The sequence below is a fragment of the Aulostomus chinensis genome, chromosome 23 (assembly GCF_037954235.1).
Source record: "Aulostomus chinensis isolate RoL2024-O1b breed Wild chromosome 23, RoL_Achi_v1.0, whole genome shotgun sequence".
Lineage (NCBI taxonomy): Eukaryota > Metazoa > Chordata > Actinopteri > Syngnathiformes > Aulostomidae > Aulostomus > Aulostomus chinensis.
Genome location: NC_141342.1, coordinates 14,761,618 through 14,779,453, shown reverse-complemented (window position 1 = coordinate 14,779,453; position 17,836 = coordinate 14,761,618). Strand labels below are relative to the sequence as shown.

Here is a 17,836-nt window from a genome sequence, read left to right as displayed (position 1 = left end):
AATCCATCTTTTATTTTGAAAATACGACTAGTCCATGTCAGCCTGCAACAACAGCCCTTTCGTGCATCCTATTTCATTTAAAAACGGCCTCCTGTTCAGATGAGCGATGTAGAAAAGCAGGTTAGTTTAGAAAATTAAATTAATAATAAATTAATTGATATTATAGGAATACATGCCACCACCCGCATGAAGCGTCACGAGTGTCTTAATGTCTTCTTTTTAACATTGTGCTGCTATGCTAGTAGCAAGAACAACAACGCACTAACTCTTAAGTAGTTGTTGTGTTACATTATTTTAATAAATGCAAGACAAAAAAACATATTTTGTCCTTATTGGAGCTGATTTGGTCAATTTCTGTAAATTACATGAAATTGCTCGTCCTTTGAAGCACGACTGAACTTGTATTTGTAGGTGCACATACAGTATGTTGTTAAATGTACCTTTGAGTGAGAGTATGTTCAAGCTGCTTTCTCTTGAAGCTGAGTAATTCAATTGCGATCAAAGCCTCTCCATTCACAGTTATTCATAATTTAGAGCGCCAACCTGGCCCAGATGCCTGTTCCTTTTATTTAGCTGTACTTTTGTTTCCCCTTCTTCCTCTCCCACCCTTTGTGCACTTCCTCCTCGCCTGAGGGTCAGAAGACATCTTGCGTTACCTTGCCTGTCTAACCCCTCTTTCCAATGGCCCAGTCTGTGTAATCGGGCTTGATTCCGTGCCCTCTTTGCCATCTCCACCGCGTTCTTTTACCCTCCTGCTTTTTTCCTACGTTTGAATCAAAGGCTCGTACAGCTTATACACACTTAAGCTTTGCTTAAAAAAAACTATACTTTTTTTTTTTCCTCAGCTGAAAAACATGTTTAAATATTTAGCACCCATATTCACAGCTGTTTGACACTTGTAATTCCTCGTCTTACAAGTCCCAAACAAACGGCACGGAAGATCACACAGTCAGTCTGAATCACAGCTGTCATCATTATTCACTTTGACTCTCCCCCCACCCTTATTGAAATAATAAGGAAATCATCTGAACTTTCGAAAATGGTGATAGTAACCGCCTGTGTTTGATATTGAAAAAAGGCAGGAGAACGAAAGAAGAGGGGAGAGATTTCTTTTGAGCTACAGCTGCATTGTTCTGGGGCTCCCTGTTAATAACTCACAACTGAAGAGTGTTTCTTGACGCAAAAAAAAAAAAAAAAAGTGCACAACAAAAAAACACCATTTTCGTGGTTCCTAAAGAAGATCTTTGTTCAAAATGTAGGTGTCAGATGAAAAGGCATACATGCATAGACAGAAATGGTGATGGTAGGGAGGCGCATCAGCACACTCTCAGTTGCACAGTATTTATCATATATTGTATTTAAAGCCTTTGCTAGAAGGTTCCATGAGATGATCAGATTTGATTGAGATGAGATCCTTTGTTATTTTGAAATTTCATTTTGTAGATAAATGACGGGGTTGGATTGCAAGCCGGTGTCTTAAATTGCTGAGGTGTATGTGTGTCTTGTTCTGAAGTCTCCTGTATATCAGAACCGCAGGGGTCAGGCCTTGCTATTGGACATTCTAGCACAGTACAGCCTGGAAAAAAATGCTGACAAGGATGCCTTGGATTTTTCTTGCTAACAACACTATAAAATCTCAGCTGGTACAACACTTTGATAATTTCTTGTGGGTGTTGTTTGACATTCATATACTTGAACTGATTTCCTGGAGAGAGTAACCTATTTTTTATTTTTTTTTTTTCCTGGATTGTTTGTCGATATTTTCTCGACTTCAGCCTTGGATGTGACTGTGTAAAGTACCTGAAGTGTATTCGGATGTGTAGTTTTAATTATGCACGATTCTTTTCATTATTCTCCATCCTTGGTTTTGTGGTGGGATTGTTTCATTATTAGGAGCATCACAGTGGGCCATTACTGGATTCTCAGTGGTTGAACTCTCACCCTTTCCCTCAGGTTCTGTCACCGTCTAACTCAGGGCGCATTATTCTAATGATCAGACACACACGCACACACACACACACACACACACACACACACACACACACACACACACACACATATATATAATTTTATTTTTATATATATATATATATATGTACACTGCCACTGCCACCACTACCCTCCAGCTCCCCCACCTCACCCACCCACACTCACTAACCCCCCCCCCACCCCACCCCACCCCACCCCACCCCCCCGGCCCTAAAAGAAGACAGAACGAGGGAGAAAAAGCAAGAGAGAGAGAGAGAGAGAGAGAAATTCAGGAGGAGAAAGCTTTGAAGTGGCTTTCCATCGCAGTGAGTCTGCCGGCCGTCTCCCCGAGACGTGTCACCTTTGCCAAGAGGGAATAGGAAAATCACGTTTCGAATGGTAATGATAACATACTAATCACTTGAGCTCTTTGAAGAACCCAGGGAGTGTGCTACTCTGTCAGTATCCCTGGCTGCCTCATGCTCCCAGGCACACACAGGCACTGCAGCCATGGGTCTAGGTATATTAGCTTAAACATTGCATGTCAATACATCCCCTCCATCTCAGCTGATCCATAGGGGCTCATTATAACCCAAAGTTTGGATGCCACCCTCTTTTTATTATTATTATTATTTTTTTTTTTTTTTTTGGTGCCACTACCAATTTCCACACCTATGAAACCACACCCCGAAGAAAAACCAAAAACAAAACCCTACCGCCACACCTTGCATCCTGTCTCGCTCACCCCATCATCTATCGCCTCCTTTCCGGCAGCCTCCTTTTTTTTTTTTTTTTTAACCACCCATCCACCCACCCTGTTCTCTTATCCCTCCATCCTCCCCCTGCCCTCCCTTTAACTATTAAAAAGTATCTCTGCAATTTTAAATGACATCTGTCAGTGGGGCGAAGGAAAAGAAGGCGAGGGGAAAGAAAAAGAGTTCAGAGGGAGTTTTTCTCCTTCCCGCTCTTTTCCCATCCCTCTTATTGTCAAACTTTGAAAAGTGTGTCGACTTATTTTCTCTCTCACTCACTCTCTCTCACTCTCTCTCTCTCTCTCTCTCTCTCTCTCTCTCTCCCTGTTTTTCATTTCCTCTGAGTGATTAGCTGGTACATATTTTGACAGCTGAACCAAAACTAGAGATTTCACTTCTTCCCCTTGTCCCCTTCACTCATGTGTTGGGCATAAACGCTTGTCAGAGAGGTGGCTGTCATTTATCGAGTTGTTTTTGAGTGTCAAACGTGTTGGATCCGATGAGATTTTTTTTTTTTTTTTTCAGGAAAAAAAAACAAAAAACAAAAACATAGCATATTAGAAAGGCCATCAAAACCAACAAGATTCAAGTAAACTTGTAAGTCTTCCATGTTTATGCTGTTTATCATCCTTACTATCGGAGGAAGTAGATGAAAGCCGGGTCTTCGCTTGAACTTGAAAGATTAAATGGGTGGCAACAGTGGACCACGTGGGGTTGTGTTTGTGTGTTTATCTTAGCGCCGAACAAACCGAATAATCACACACTTTATTGATATGGAGTGGTGATGATGTATATATAGACAATTTGATTGATAATACATAAAATACCTTCACTGTTATACATATTTTTTGGAATCTAGACATTTGTGGGTTTGACAGTTTGTAAGTAGGTGAAAGAAGGCAAGCCAATCACCAAACTGGAGTGGTGCGAGTGCCTAAAATAATACACAACAGAATATTAAATGTCAAAACACAGATAATAATACTATCTTTGGTGCAAGAACACCTTGTAAAGGTTTGACAGGTATGCCAATGGAAAAAAAACGGGTTAGAATACCAATATTTAACATTTTAAACAAAGCGAGTGGGATCAGCGTGACTGATTTCAAAACAATTACTTCAAAAATGTCATTTGAAATACTTTAAATGTATTCCTTGCCAGTAATTTCTCAGTTTTTGCTAGTACTCATGGGCAAATTGACTAACTGCAGTTGGTAGTGAGTGTCAAGTATGAACTGTAGGAAAAAGAAAACTTTTAGGAAAAAAAAACTCCACTCATGCCTGAAAAGTTTGCAGGGCTAAGATTTGTATTGAATTCAGGAAAATACATTACACTGCTAATTTCAAATTTTCAGGTATATATCAGCAACTTATTATTTTCTGCACTTGTTACAAGCCATCATCTTTTGCTCGTTGAAATGTTGAGGTGTTTCGTGATCCTCCACGTCAGAGGAATTCAAAACCGACTGATTCAAAGAGTTTAAGGAGCCCCCAAGAGTGTGACTTTTAATGCTCTGGATGTGCTTAATACAGGGTACATATATCATCTCGTTGATACATTGTGCAGTAGTTGGTTGTGTGAGCACAGTAAAAAAAAAAAAAAAGAAGAATGTTCACATGGTTGCTTCCTATATGGAACTCAAGGCCCCCTGTCAACAGATCAGATCTTTTCTTACTTTGCTCATCAGATAGGAACCGTCGAGCCTCAGAGAAGAACCTCTGGCTTTCTCTCTGTACCTTATATTATAACTGCCATCAATTGAAATGTGTACAATGAGTCTTGGCCATCACCTTGATACACACAAACATCCACTGTGTGTGTGTGTGTGTGTGGGGGGGGGGATCAAATGACTCATTTAATTATTTATCGAACACATCTTTTTTTCTTCTTCTTGATATGTGTTGTCTGAGCGTCATGCTTTTAGTGGGCAGCTTTCAGTCAGTTGTTGATGGATGAGAAGAAGCAACAGGGGGCTAGAGCTACTGATGCTACTGTTTTGACTCATTGTAACGCTAAATGAATTGGAAGAAGAAAATAAATGGGATGGTCTTGGTCATGATAGGTAGACACAAGCACAAATTCAACCCTTATTTCTGTTACTATTTGATTTGATTTGGTTGGATTTTTACCACCATACCAGATTTATAACATGAATCTGCCATTGAGGAATCAAAATCTCCCTCTCTCTATATATATATTTTCAACATATTGGTGTCAAATTTCACCTCCACATTCAAGGTATCTGTATTTACTACTGGAGAACCTCAACTCAAAAAAATCAGATTTCCTCTTAATTGGCTCCATGTGCCTCCCTTAACTTTCCTCTGGGTGCAGAAGGCTTTACTCTGAAACTACATGGGGAGGAAACCAGCTTCAAAGTAGCTCTTGTTTTTGTGTCCAAGATGAGGTATCGGCACCCCCTTACGTTGTCAGCCTCAACATGCATATGCTTGATATTCCATCAGCATACAACACATTGTCATCCATGAAGGTTATTGCCAACCTGGCTGTATTATGTTGTCATTGTGGATGTGGTCTGTCTGTTTAGGTGACAGTGTTGATGTGTTTCTTTGAAATGGGTCCCAGCCCTCTCAATCAATTTTGTGTGTGTGTGTGTGTGTGTGTTTGTTTCACTTGCTTTATTATTTTTTTTCTCCATTTGTTGCAGAGAGCGCATCTGTTGGACAACACAGAGAAACTGGAAAGGTCATCACGGAGACTGGAGGCCGGCTACCAGATAGCAGTAGAAACTGGTACGTATTCTGTTTGGGATTGGAAGAAGTGGGGCGGAGGGGAGAAGTGTGTGTGTGTGTGTGTGTGTGTGTGTGTGTGCGGTGGCAGCGGCAGTGGCGGTGGGGGTGTTCAAGATAGTGGTGAGGATGAGTGAGCGACAGCAAATTGTCTTGCTCATGTGTGAGGTGGGTGGAAATGTGTGTTTGTGCGTGTGTGTTGGGGGGGGGGCGTTGAGAGAAAAAAAAAACTCGTTCCTTGACGCCTGATGACATTTTCGGGAGCACATCAAAGGTGAGCCAGGGAGAGAGAGAGAGAGAGAGGCGTACAGGCGACAGATCGAGCGCCGCTTCTCCTTGCTCTGCTCCCAAAGAAAATTCATGCATCGCTACAGCAGTGTGTGTGTGTCTGTGAGACTTATACTTGTGCGTGTGTTTGTGTGTGTGTGTGTATGTGTTTGTTGGGGTGGGTGGTGGTGTTTTTTTTTTTTTAACACACAAACAGTCAGGGGGTCTATGAAAATAAACAACGTCAGCGTTCCTCCTGAAGTTCTTAATTCAGGAGTGCAGAAGGAAGAGGAAGAAGAGGGAAAAAAAGAAAACCAAACCCATAATATCACTTTCTAAATAAACATCCAAAAACACACAAACTCTTTTTTTCCCTCATTATCAAGGTTGTTTTTTATCATAAAAAAGAAAGGAGGGGAAAAAAAACCCTCATTTGGATCTTAAATAGATTAAACCAGTTAGCATATTTTTTATCCTCTCTTCCTTCCTGACAGTCACCACATTATTGAGGCACAGTGTATTCCTCAGAGATGTATCAAAGCTCATTCTTGAAGTATCAACCGGCTTTCTGTGGCTTCCGTTGTAGTTTTGAAAAAGTTTGTCAATTTACACTATAATCGCAGGGTGGCTGGTGTGTGCGACATTGACAGATTTAATAATTCAAGTCAAGGAAGGTTCGCACGCAGACCACCGGCTTTTGATGTTCTTTCTAACTGTAACTATTCACAAATTCATAAATACAATGCATTCGCTGCTTAAAAAAATGTGGATTCACATGTCTCAGATGATCCTGCCGTGTTTCTCCGCTGTGTCAAATTCTGCGAAAGCCAACCGATTTTTTTTATTCTACCCAGTTGTAATCTTTCAGTAGAGTGCCTCGGTTTGATGTTGTGCCTCACAGCTCGGTTGGTGTTAAAGAAGTGGGCCATGGCTTAACAGTGTTCTGTACCTCCTGGGCCCGGCTATTTCTCCAGCCGTAGTCGGCCACATGCCCCTTTGACCCCCGTGTCACCGGTGGCTGACTCATCCGCTGTGTGCGCGGCTTGCTAAGAACAATGCTCGTTTATCCTGCCTGGGTCCCACACACACTTCGCTTGGTCCACACCAACTGAGGGGTGTGTTTGTGGTTTGGAGGGGAAGCGTCGCCCCGTGTGTTTAATCCATGACCCCTTCTTTTTACTCCGCTGTCGATACCAACACTCCGCTCAGATGCACAACCTGAAACGGCAGTGTCTCTGGGTCAAACAGTGGAATGCATCCGCACAAAGCATGTAGATACACAAGGAATATGCTGGCTAATTATCATACACGCTAAGTTCTCCGATTCAAAAAGCACAACCAGGGTTGACAAGGTTTGACAGGGTTCACCATCCGATCCTGAATTACGTTCTCTCATATAGTTTGAGACGGGTGAAAAACACAAATTTACTCATGTGCTCACAACAGGCATCCTCGTGTAATCCTGCACTATTTAGATCATGCTTTTGAGTAGTGAGCCAGAGTAATCGAAGGACTTGTTTCTCTGCATGCTTGGAGTCCTTTCAAATGCTGGAGTATTTGTAGTTCCTTTTCCCATCCCAAATAAAATGCTAAAATAAAAGAACCCCACATTAAATCATTCACGGCATCAAAAATGGCCGAGGATTACATTTTCAAACCCAATTCGTCGAATTCATATATCATAATATTTCCAGAGCCAAGTGTCTCTGCAACCAGACACGCTTTTGTCATACTATAAATACTTTCCTTACTACAAACCTTAACTCTCCACAGACATCTAAGCTTTACTTTTCAGACAGAGCAGTTTAGCGTCATTATTTTATAGTAATTCAAAGTTGCACTCTTCATCCACAATGACATAGTAGCCTTTAAGAACTGTAATTGACCATAGGGAGAAGTGGAACTAAAAGACATTTTTATTTCAAAGAGAAAGATCCTGAACAAAGAAATGGTGTAGAAACTCCGCTTTAGCCGCTCTCTCTTCAGCGTTGACAATATATCTCTTAATGACCAGGATAAAAAAAAGCCAGGATTCTTCTAGGTCACATTTAAGGGAAAAAGAGGGCTTTTCTTCTAAGAAAAAGATGAATCTACATGCAGTAGTATTTTATCAGATTTTAGCTTCTTCTTCTTTTTTTTTCTTCGTTCTCCACCGTTCTCAGTGTCTCCAGTGTATTTAACAAAAACAAAGGCCTGTCAAAAGCAGTGAGAGCCCTCAGAGGGATACAGAGCAGACTCTTTGGACACGCAGAGCTATTTACCACACACACCCTCCAGAACCAGGGTTCTCTGTTTGTCTCATAAATAAAGTATAGAACTTCGTTAGTGAGGAGCACTGACTTAAAAGCCCAGACGTTGCAACAAGCAGACATGGGGGTTAGCCCAGTTAAAGACAACCCTAAATAAAGAGGGAGGGCATGCAGTTAGCCGATTTAAAGACATTTGAGTCAGGGGCATTTGAAATACCCAGATGTGGAGGCTTGACTGATGTTAAATCAAAGATATGCCATATTTTAGTCCTTTCCTCCGCAGTTGAAAGTATTTTTGAATGATTTATGACCGCTTGTTTAGAAATAGATGTCATGTCAGGAAGGACTGTTGCAGTGATTATTTATGCCACATTCCTGATGAGTAGTCGTCGGAAGGATAGACGTGACTCTTCCATTCTGATCTGCTCTTCATACAAGACTGTCTGATGATTCTAAAAACACAGTTTTTGCCCACCAGGGTTACTTATATAAAAAAGATTTTTTTACTTTATTGATATAAAACACCCCCATGGCATGATAAATGTTGTTGTAGGATGCTAATATTAATTGACATTGGCACATCGTAGCCGCAACCTTAATTCATAAGCTTTATTTTACCTGATTTGTCCCATTGAGATTCAGATCTTTTAAAAGTGAGACCAGCCCAATAATGGCTCGCCTGGCTATAAACTTTCAGACAATTTGAAAACGCAGTTCAGCAGAACTTCAAACATTAAAAACACTTAAAACATTTGCAATTATTCAATAACTCCGATTCTTGTTTAATGCTAATTGCCGGCAGCTACAATATGCATGTACTTTGCATCGACATGAGTAAAGCAGGTGTAGTTGCAATACCACATCTTGATTTAACATTAAATGAAACGCGAGGCTTTGAAATTTCATGATCTCTTTAAAAAATAAATACGTTTATTATTATACGTTAGATACGTTTAACATGAATTTCAGGAAACAAGAGCAAGTGTGGATTGAGTTTACTTTGAAAAATCCATCCCTCTCTGCTTGTTCAGTTGACACTAGTAAGTTAGCAGAGCCTGCTGAGCTGCTGAAACAAAGACCCAGACTGACAAAAGCCCTGCTATTCTGCATTTTAAAGGTGGCCAGCAAGAGGCTGAGAACACTTCTTAGGCAAGGCTTCTTGGCGTTGCCTGGGTCTGTAATCAATACTGAAAAATGAAAACAACTCATTAGGGATTGATTTCAGTCCCATTTAGATAAGCAGAGCGGGTCGGGGCCCGGCCCCCAGGGGCCCCCGCCTAGCCCAAAGTTCACGCTATGTCAGGTAGAGAGCAGCACCACAGGCTATCAACTTTATTAGGATGGAGATAAGCTGATTAGACCTTGTCAATCAAAGGTGCCAGTGCCTCAATCACAATCCGGGGGACTTTCTTTCTGTCTCTCCTCTTTTCTCTCTCTTTTCCCACTCTCACAGTCTCCCTCTCTTTTTTTGTAATAAATCATTGAAGCGACCAACAAAGTGGCAGCCATCGCTGGGCTAAGCTAAGCAGCCCTGCCGTTGTCACCAAGGCAGACGCGTGAGGACCCTGTGATGATGTGACGACTGTATTAAAGAGTACATCAATTTGTTTTAAAGCAGTTTGATTTTCAGCTGCAGTGGTATTAAACGGGGGGGGGGGGGGGGTGGTGGGTGGAGAGAGGAGGGGAGGGCGAGTGTGTCGGCGTCATCGAACATGATTCCAACGGCAGAGCATAGGGGTGCTGGGACAGCAAGAAATAAATAGATAGATGACAAAGTGACGAGAAAATAAATAAATATGTTCTTGTAAACATTAAAAAAAAAAAATCTTCACGGCTCACGTTTGAAGCAGAGTGCAGCTTTGAGTCGTGCTGAGAGTCCATGGGCGCTGGAGTGGCCCAGTAACACAGCGCACATTTGTCCCGACTCTCTATCTCTCCCCCTCCATCTTCATCTCGTTCTCTTTTTCTCTCCCGCTCGCTTTATTTCTTGCTGTTCCCTCTAAAGATGAGACTGGATGATTCTTTTGGTGCTGGGCCACCAAAGTGCTGCTCGACGATCCTCAAATTCATAAGCAGACACTTAGCAAATGACATAATGAGCTACATGTATGAATCCCATTGTTATGCATCATTCGTTCTTGACAGATTTTATTTCTGTACTTGGTTAATCCAGTCTAAAGTTTTATTATTTTATCATGCAAGTCAAACATGTACATCTTTTTTTTTTTTAAACCTTTCAGAATAGATGGTGTTATATAATCCCTATTACTTATTTATTTTTTATGGCAAATTCATACTCTTTTCGTTTAAATTTAACCATTTACACTTGAATTTATTAATTTTAAATGAGTTATTTATTTAAATTTGGTGCCACCTGCAATTTCACCACAAGCATTTCCATACTAGTGTTTTTCAGCCACTGCAAGGAATATTTTCAGTGCTATACACAGTAGGTATGCAATGTAAATCTTTTTTATTAACCCATAGCTGAATCTTTTCTAACTTTTACTTTATTCTCTGTGCTCTGCATTGTCGTTTGAATATTTTAAGGATCTCTTTTTCATTTCCCCTTTTTTAAAAGGACAGTTTGCTAAAGTGGATTTCCTTGAGGTATAGCATAATAAATGACTTTTCTTGTAGGCTGATACAATTGGAATGTTGCATTGTGTTCAAAAAGAATATGAAGTATTTGATAATTGTTTGATTAACGATGCTGAGAGCTTAAATATTTCACAGCTTGAATTTTTAGCTGAGAGAAGAAGCCTTTAAAAAAAAACACACACACACACTCACTTTTAGGGGCAAAGTGTATTTTTCTTGAGTTGTTTAAAAGGAAAATTATTATGAAAAAACGCACGTAAAATTTAGTTTGAAACTATATTTCCTAAATGTATATGCTTCAATGCATAATATCTGGCTCTCAGAAAATCTAGCCGTGGGTGAGCTGTTTATCGGTAAACCCCCGGTGGATGAAAGCCGTAGCAATAATGATTTTCTTCTCTCCTAATCGGACCTTGTCAGCAAGGCGTCTTATCGTGGAGAGGAAAATGACACCGATCCTATCGAAGAGCCTGGAGTCCGAGTCGGCGGCGTGTGTCCCCCCCAATCACGGCCGGCCGTGGCCCAGCCATATCTAGCTCCGCCACAAACGGCGAGCGACGCTTTTTTCATGTGGACTTCAAAAACGTTCCGAGTCATTAAAATTGCACCCGCGTTCTGCAGCGGGGATCAGCCGCTCTGGAGCGAAAATGGGATGTGGGAAGAGGAGACTCGCTAAATGTGTTAATTCCATCCTCACATGTTTACGGCTTAATTTTAATCTGTTTGAGGGAGGCGGAGGGATGGAGGGGACGATTGGAAAGGGGGGCAGGAGGGGCAATGAGAAAGCCTCGCACTGCAATAAATCGCCATTATCTTTGACACCCTAGGACTCAGCTGTTCCAGGGATTTAGGGGGTCCACTGGCAACAGTGTATATCGTAGTGCATAAAAACACTGTTTACGCTTGAACTGTGGTAGCTAAGGTGCAATCACCCGTCTCAGGCTGCTCAGACAAAAGGCCTTACGTGCACAATGGCCCGCGAGCATACAGACCCTCAATGGAAGAGCTGAACCAACAGACTCAAGTATGTGTTTGTTTGCCCGCTTCCCTCCGTCATTTGTCAGGTGGCGTCGCGAAAATATTAGCTAGGATTAAGTCGAGCTCCGGGAGCGAGACGTTCGCGTGAAAAATTTAATGAACCTCCAAAATTCCTTGACTCCAGCACAGGACTTAGGTTCAATCTACCATCTTCTCCATCCGTTCCTTCTGGGTCTCCACAAAGTGTTTGCTACTATTAATAAAATTACGAGGAAATCTAATAATTAGACCTTTAGTCGGTTATTAGCTTGAGCAAGGCTCTCAACATAATGAGACTCTTGGAAGTAATGATCTGACTAGAGAGCTCATTTGAGCTTTCAGGCTTAGTAAAACATGAGACAACATTGCCAAGTGAAACATAGGTTTTCCATGTTGATATTGTCCTTTAGATTTTGAAACTTTATATAAGAGGGAGCCAAATAGGATTGATCAGGGACTCAGTCACATCAATTTGAATTTCTTCAACAGTATGGATTTTTTTTTCCTTAAGTTAATGCATTTTTATTTTTAGGTTTCAACTTTGAGTAAGGAATAGTATCATTCAAGTGGAAAGTAGTTGCTCATTGATCAATAGTAATGATCGGACCCTTCTCCAAATTGTTTATTGATATCATAAAATGCTTATCTGAAGATACGGAACACCTTTCCTTCGCTAGATTGTGCTACGCTACTATGTCTTAGAAGCTATCTCAGTCCCAACCTTAAATCGTTTTCTATTCTATTTTTAGGTTACAATAACTAAAAAGATACCCCCTGCCTTCTCGCATGCAGTAGAAAAAAGTGTAGCTTTGACCTCTGGCTGACACAGAGAAAGCTGAGGGAGGGCGGGCGGGCGGGCGGTGGGAGAAAAAGAAAGCAGTGACAGTGAGGAGAGAGCTAAGACAACAACTGTGAAGAGCTGCATAGGGTTAAAGAAAAACTGTTTCAGAAGGAAATGGGAGACAAAAGCGAGGACTCTGAGCCCCCATGGGCACTTTAAAAGAGCCGCTACATCTGAGGCGCTGAAATATTAAAAACGGAAAGGGAGATAAAATATAGTCGCGATGGTGAGAGAGAGAGAGAGAGAGAGAGAGAGAGAGAGAGAGAGAGAATTGTGCCACAGCATCACCCGAGGATCAGGATGTATATCAGAAATATTAATTCAGTGATGATGCACTGATTAATAAGAATGTTGACATCTGTTGAAATCCTCCAAGAAGTTTAAAAGAGGAAAGATTTATCAGAACGAGTGCGGATAGCAGCTGCATAAATTACTTTATAAAAAACATTTTATACCACGGTGTCATAAATATCCCCTTTTTATGTGACCAGTATCCTTCCTTACACGTGTTATCGTTTACATTGTGACAGCCACCTTATTTATAAGAAGAGGCAAGAGGCAAGCAACTACAAAGGAGTTAAACGTGACAACTGAGCCAAACCACCATTAGCAGTGTGTCTTCTGTCAAACTGGCAGATTAAAAAAGATTCACATTCGACGCAGACTCAGTTTTAACAATGCTGTTTGTCCATTTTCAGGTGAAATGGAAATATTGATCAGATCTCCTAATACAGATGTTACGTCAGCGATAAAAAGAGTTTTAAGAATCCCACTGGCAACTGTAAAACCTGGTAGATGGAACTCATTTTCCAATCATTTATGATTGCTAGCCAATTTAAAGCTGAGCAGAATTATTTGCTTGTTCATGTTTCTGATGGCCCAAAAAAAAAAGAAAAAAAAAAGAGTTTCTAATAGTTTGAAATTGTTTGCCAGATTTAGTTGTAGGAAACAAAGAGTCATTGAGCAAAGCGATGATAATAATGTCGCTCGTCTGCAAGCTCTCACTTTCACTGTATTTACATTCAAGTTAAGGGCAGCAAAATGTGTTTTCAGCCTATATTTCACTGAAATAAAATAAAAAAACAACAACCTTGGAAACGAGTAATTGTTACATTTTTTTTCCTTTTTTTTTTTTAGATAAAATCCTGCTTTTTACTAAAACATGGAATAAGTGACTTTTAAAGAATAAAAACATCTTTTGTTGCGCTCCGTTTCTCCCAATTTAAGTTTAAAGACAAAAAAAAAATCAAAATGAATTGAAAATTCAAAACAAAATTCAATAAAAAGAAAATTGGATCGATTCAATACGTACTATTTGTTTAATTTATATTTAGTATTCTTTTTTCCCTTTGAAGAATAGTTATGGATGTTTTTGCAAATTAGTTATCAATATAATCTTGCCTTTGGGGAAAAAAAAATCTTGAACTGTTTAAAAATTGGATTGATGAAAGTTGATGAACGTGTTTACTTTTGTCTTCAGGCAACCGATAACTTACACGTTAATAATTAATATGTTATCATACCCAACTTAATCGTGCATGAAAAGTTTCGTTCAATTGTATTTCTTTTTTTTAAAAAAAAAACGCACTTCCTGGAGTGTAGTTTTGTGTGATTCAGTAGTCACATGATAATAATTACACATCTTTTTTAGCCTGAGATGATGTCGCTGGTGCTTTGTTCACTGTGTGACTGTTCTGGTGGAGTCACACAGATGTTTTTTTCACTAGCACAGATAGAGACCCTGTAGCCTCATGTCTGCTAAAATACTACCTTTAGAAAGACTTTAAAATGACTTGATCTCAATCTAAAAACGCTCTTGATCTCTATAAAAGTAAGCCTGGAGGAAAGTATTTTATCCCGTGTTTAGAGAAGCATATAGGGCTAAATGCTATCATTAGCTCTTTATTAATCTCCATCTTCTGAGTCTCCTACCCTGCAAGACACACAATTATCCTGCACAAACATGGTGAAGCACATTAGCCATCTCCGTCTGTCCTTGCTCCTCTTTTTCCTCAATGGTAGCCCCAAGGAGCACCCCCCCCCCCCCCGAACCACCACCACCCCACCACCCTCCTCCTCTGTCAAAGGAGTTTCCTTCTTCGCCGTCCTGCGCCCATCAGACAGGGTGCCCGCCTATTTAAGACACCCAGGGAACATGAAACAGAGCCGGGCCGAGATGTCAGCTGGTTGGCCCATCTGCCAGTCAGTGGGATGGTAAAGCTTTTGTCCTGGGGGGTAACCTTAGGAGTGCTCTGTGTGCTACTCAAGCATGTTTGTGTGCACACATGCGTGCGTGTTGCTTTGGGGCAGGAGACTCTGTGTCACAGTTTAAAGCAAAGCCTAGCTACAAACAACATGCTGACATTGTCCTTTTAATTTATGGGTGACTTGTGTGCACATAGATACTTTTAACAAACTGACCAGAATGTAAATTCGGCCTCTTGTGTTGTTAGATCAGTGCAAAAATAACTGCTGTGTTTATCACAACGGTTTTTGAATGACAGAGATTTCAAGGGACTGTAATGTGTAGGTCTCAAAGAATTGTCCTCTGCTGGATTGAAATTAATTGGTCTCATTTCAGTTCTCTTCACTTCATATGGAAACCACAGTTGGTAGAGCATTTGACAGAATTTTAAATTGCTTGCAACTTGTCTCTATCCTCTTCTTCTGGTAAATAACATAACCTTGACAGTACAAACAGTTTGACTCCCATATAAATTAACTCTTAGCTGGATGGCAGCGGGCCGGCTGGTTAAACCCAAAGCACATCTCATGCATTCTATCTTTTGGTAGATAGGCCGCGCCCTTGAGCTGCTGTTGGAGGGGAGGCGCCGCTTGTTCTCACTCTGTAAGAAGAAGGTGCTTAAAGGGGGCCTCTGTGCATGCACAAACACACCCACAAACATGCACACACACACACTCACACACACTCCTTTGGACGGGTCTATGTGAGCCCAAGAGTTCCTAAAAAGAGAATGCATGCAGACAGTATGAAGTTACTTATTTACCACTGAGTTAGGCTTTTGTAGTTGCGCCTGTCAAGGATATCAGCACAAGTTAATATGTGTGCTTTTGTGATGCGTGCGCACCTGCGTGTGTCTTCGAGCAACATGCACGTGCGTTACACCTCAGCTTCAGATAAAATGTGATTTATAACAACAAAGTCATCCCTTTCCTGCGCTGTAATCTTTTTTTAGTCAACTTTGACTGTTGACTGCCATGTAGAAAGCTTCCCTTAAGTGGTCTACATAGTCCCAACGCTCACATCAGTCAGTCTCACTGCATGATATATGTAGTGGTAATCCTGAAGGGCTGATGTATGCACAGCTCTGCACCAGCAAGTCTTCCCTGAGCACATCTATGATCTTGGGTTACTCAATCATCAATCAAGGCCAACTGCAGCGTACTGTACTGTCGCCCATCTTTTAAAGTGTAGTTGTGAAGGACTGGCTAAGATGGCCTAAGGGACACGTTCCTTGGTCTGGTCCTTCTCAGGTTTGATGTGAATATGTGCGTACTTATGACTACACACTGAATGCACTTGATGAATTGATGTAGGTTTTTTTTTTTTTTTTTTTTTTGAAAATGTTTGGTGAAGGCCGCCCGATAGCAGGAATGTAGGAATGTGGTTATTTAATCTTAGAATATTGCAGTTCTGCTACAATTTTGATCAATTTGACATAATTCTCCCCCCCCCCCCAAAAAAATCATTTTACACAGCCAAGATCCTTTTATTGTATTGTTAGATTTGAAAGGAAGGATGGAGAATATTTAAATAAACACTCATTCAAACTAACATCAGAAAAGAGAACGGAGTGGCAATCTTTTGTCGACGTCATGGGCGATTCAACCGAACGCGGCTCTAGAATTACCTGGAAAAATGCTTAGCCTTACATTACAGATACTAATTGACTGAGTGGAGGGGGCGGTGGGTGGGATAGAAGCCAGCATAAGAAAACAGTGCCAGAGAATAAAACAGAAATCTACAGTGCATCCACTTTTCTCCACAAAGCTACACTGCGCTCATTGTATTATCCAGAACGGGCATTCTGAACCATATGATATTGCAGTGATAGAGTTGCATGCCAATTTTCCTGTGTGCTTGAAGTGAGGTATTGTGCTATTTTAATGAGCTGTTTAGACTAGTGGCTGGTTGCATTTGGACTGTAACAACCAGCTCAGTGAATAATTGTTATTGCCTCTTAAAGGCCAGATGTATGGAAATCATGCAAATTTAGAGAAAGGGGAAAATGTGTGTGCATGTATATGTGTGTGTATGTGTGTGTGTGTGTGCGCTCTCCTTGGAATAATTGTATCCCAGATGTCCTTCTTTAAAGTGAACTACACACACATGTGCACACACACACACACACGCTAAAAGAACAAAACAGATGATGATTAAGATCTTAAGCATACAGAGCTACAGTGTTGTTTTAGTGTTTGTGTGTATGTTTGTGTTGCTTTGGCTTTTTTTTTTTTTAAACACATCCACTTCCTCAGTCTTCTGTGACAGGTTCACCCATCTCTCCTGGGGAGCCTTCACTCCCAATTTAGACACAAGCGTCGTCAAGTGACAGCAATGGCTCTGGCACCCTACCTTTGCAGTATGACTACGGTTAACTTAACAAGTCTGGATATGCAAGCTCCATCTTTGATGTAATTGATTTGAGCGGTTCGAGCACATTCCTTGTGGAGGATTTTTTTTATTTTTTTGTTGTTGATGTGTCGAGATGATCTTTAAGGAGATGGAGGTCATTTCCGTCACATTTACAAACCCCCAAAAAAGTCATTGGCTCTGTCGTCTTCGTGTTGAATGTCCGTCATGAAAAGTGCTTCCTGTGCCTCATTAATCAGGATGAGCATGTGGAGATGGACTGTACTAAAAGAGGAGCACCAGCACAGTTGCATAGCTCCAGTGAAATGATGTCATCAGATCCAGATCAGGTACCAGATCAGTTCCAAATTAAGACTGATTTGTTCCTGAATTCAGGTTCTGCCATCCTATGAAATGTCATCAAAATTACTCCACTTTTTTTTTTTTTTTTACTCTCCTGCTAACAGACTGGGTGACACATTACCTTCATGACAGTGGTAGAAATTTAAAATTTGGGAAAATACTCTCACAAGTGAGTGCTTTGGTTTGTTTGTTTTTTTAACCAGATTCTGAATAATCGTCTCTTTCTAGTCATACGAACTGAAATGACATCATAACGGAACAAATGAAAGTTAACTGTCAAACTTAAGAGGTTACAGACTTTAAAAACTTCTGCAAACCAGATATTTTCTGCTCATTCTTCATGCTCAAGAGAACTTTTAAACTTAGTCACATTTCAGTAAACTGAAAGCGTATGTGTGTGTGTGTGTGTGTGTTTGGCCTTAAATATGGGTGTT

At 40.7% G+C, this 17,836-nt stretch overlaps 1 protein-coding gene across 3 annotated transcripts in view; it reads left to right on the top strand.

The window, feature by feature from the left end:
- Window positions 1–17,836, top strand: part of vti1a (vesicle transport through interaction with t-SNAREs 1A) — a 113,404-nt gene that overhangs the window by 30,594 nt on the left and 64,974 nt on the right. For all 3 annotated transcript variants that reach the window (XM_086195138.1, XM_086195136.1, XM_086195137.1), the window contains one exon: window positions 5,389–5,473. In XM_086195138.1, the coding sequence (XP_086051264.1) occupies window positions 5,389–5,473 (85 nt within the window). The remainder of the gene's footprint in view (window positions 1–5,388; window positions 5,474–17,836) is intronic.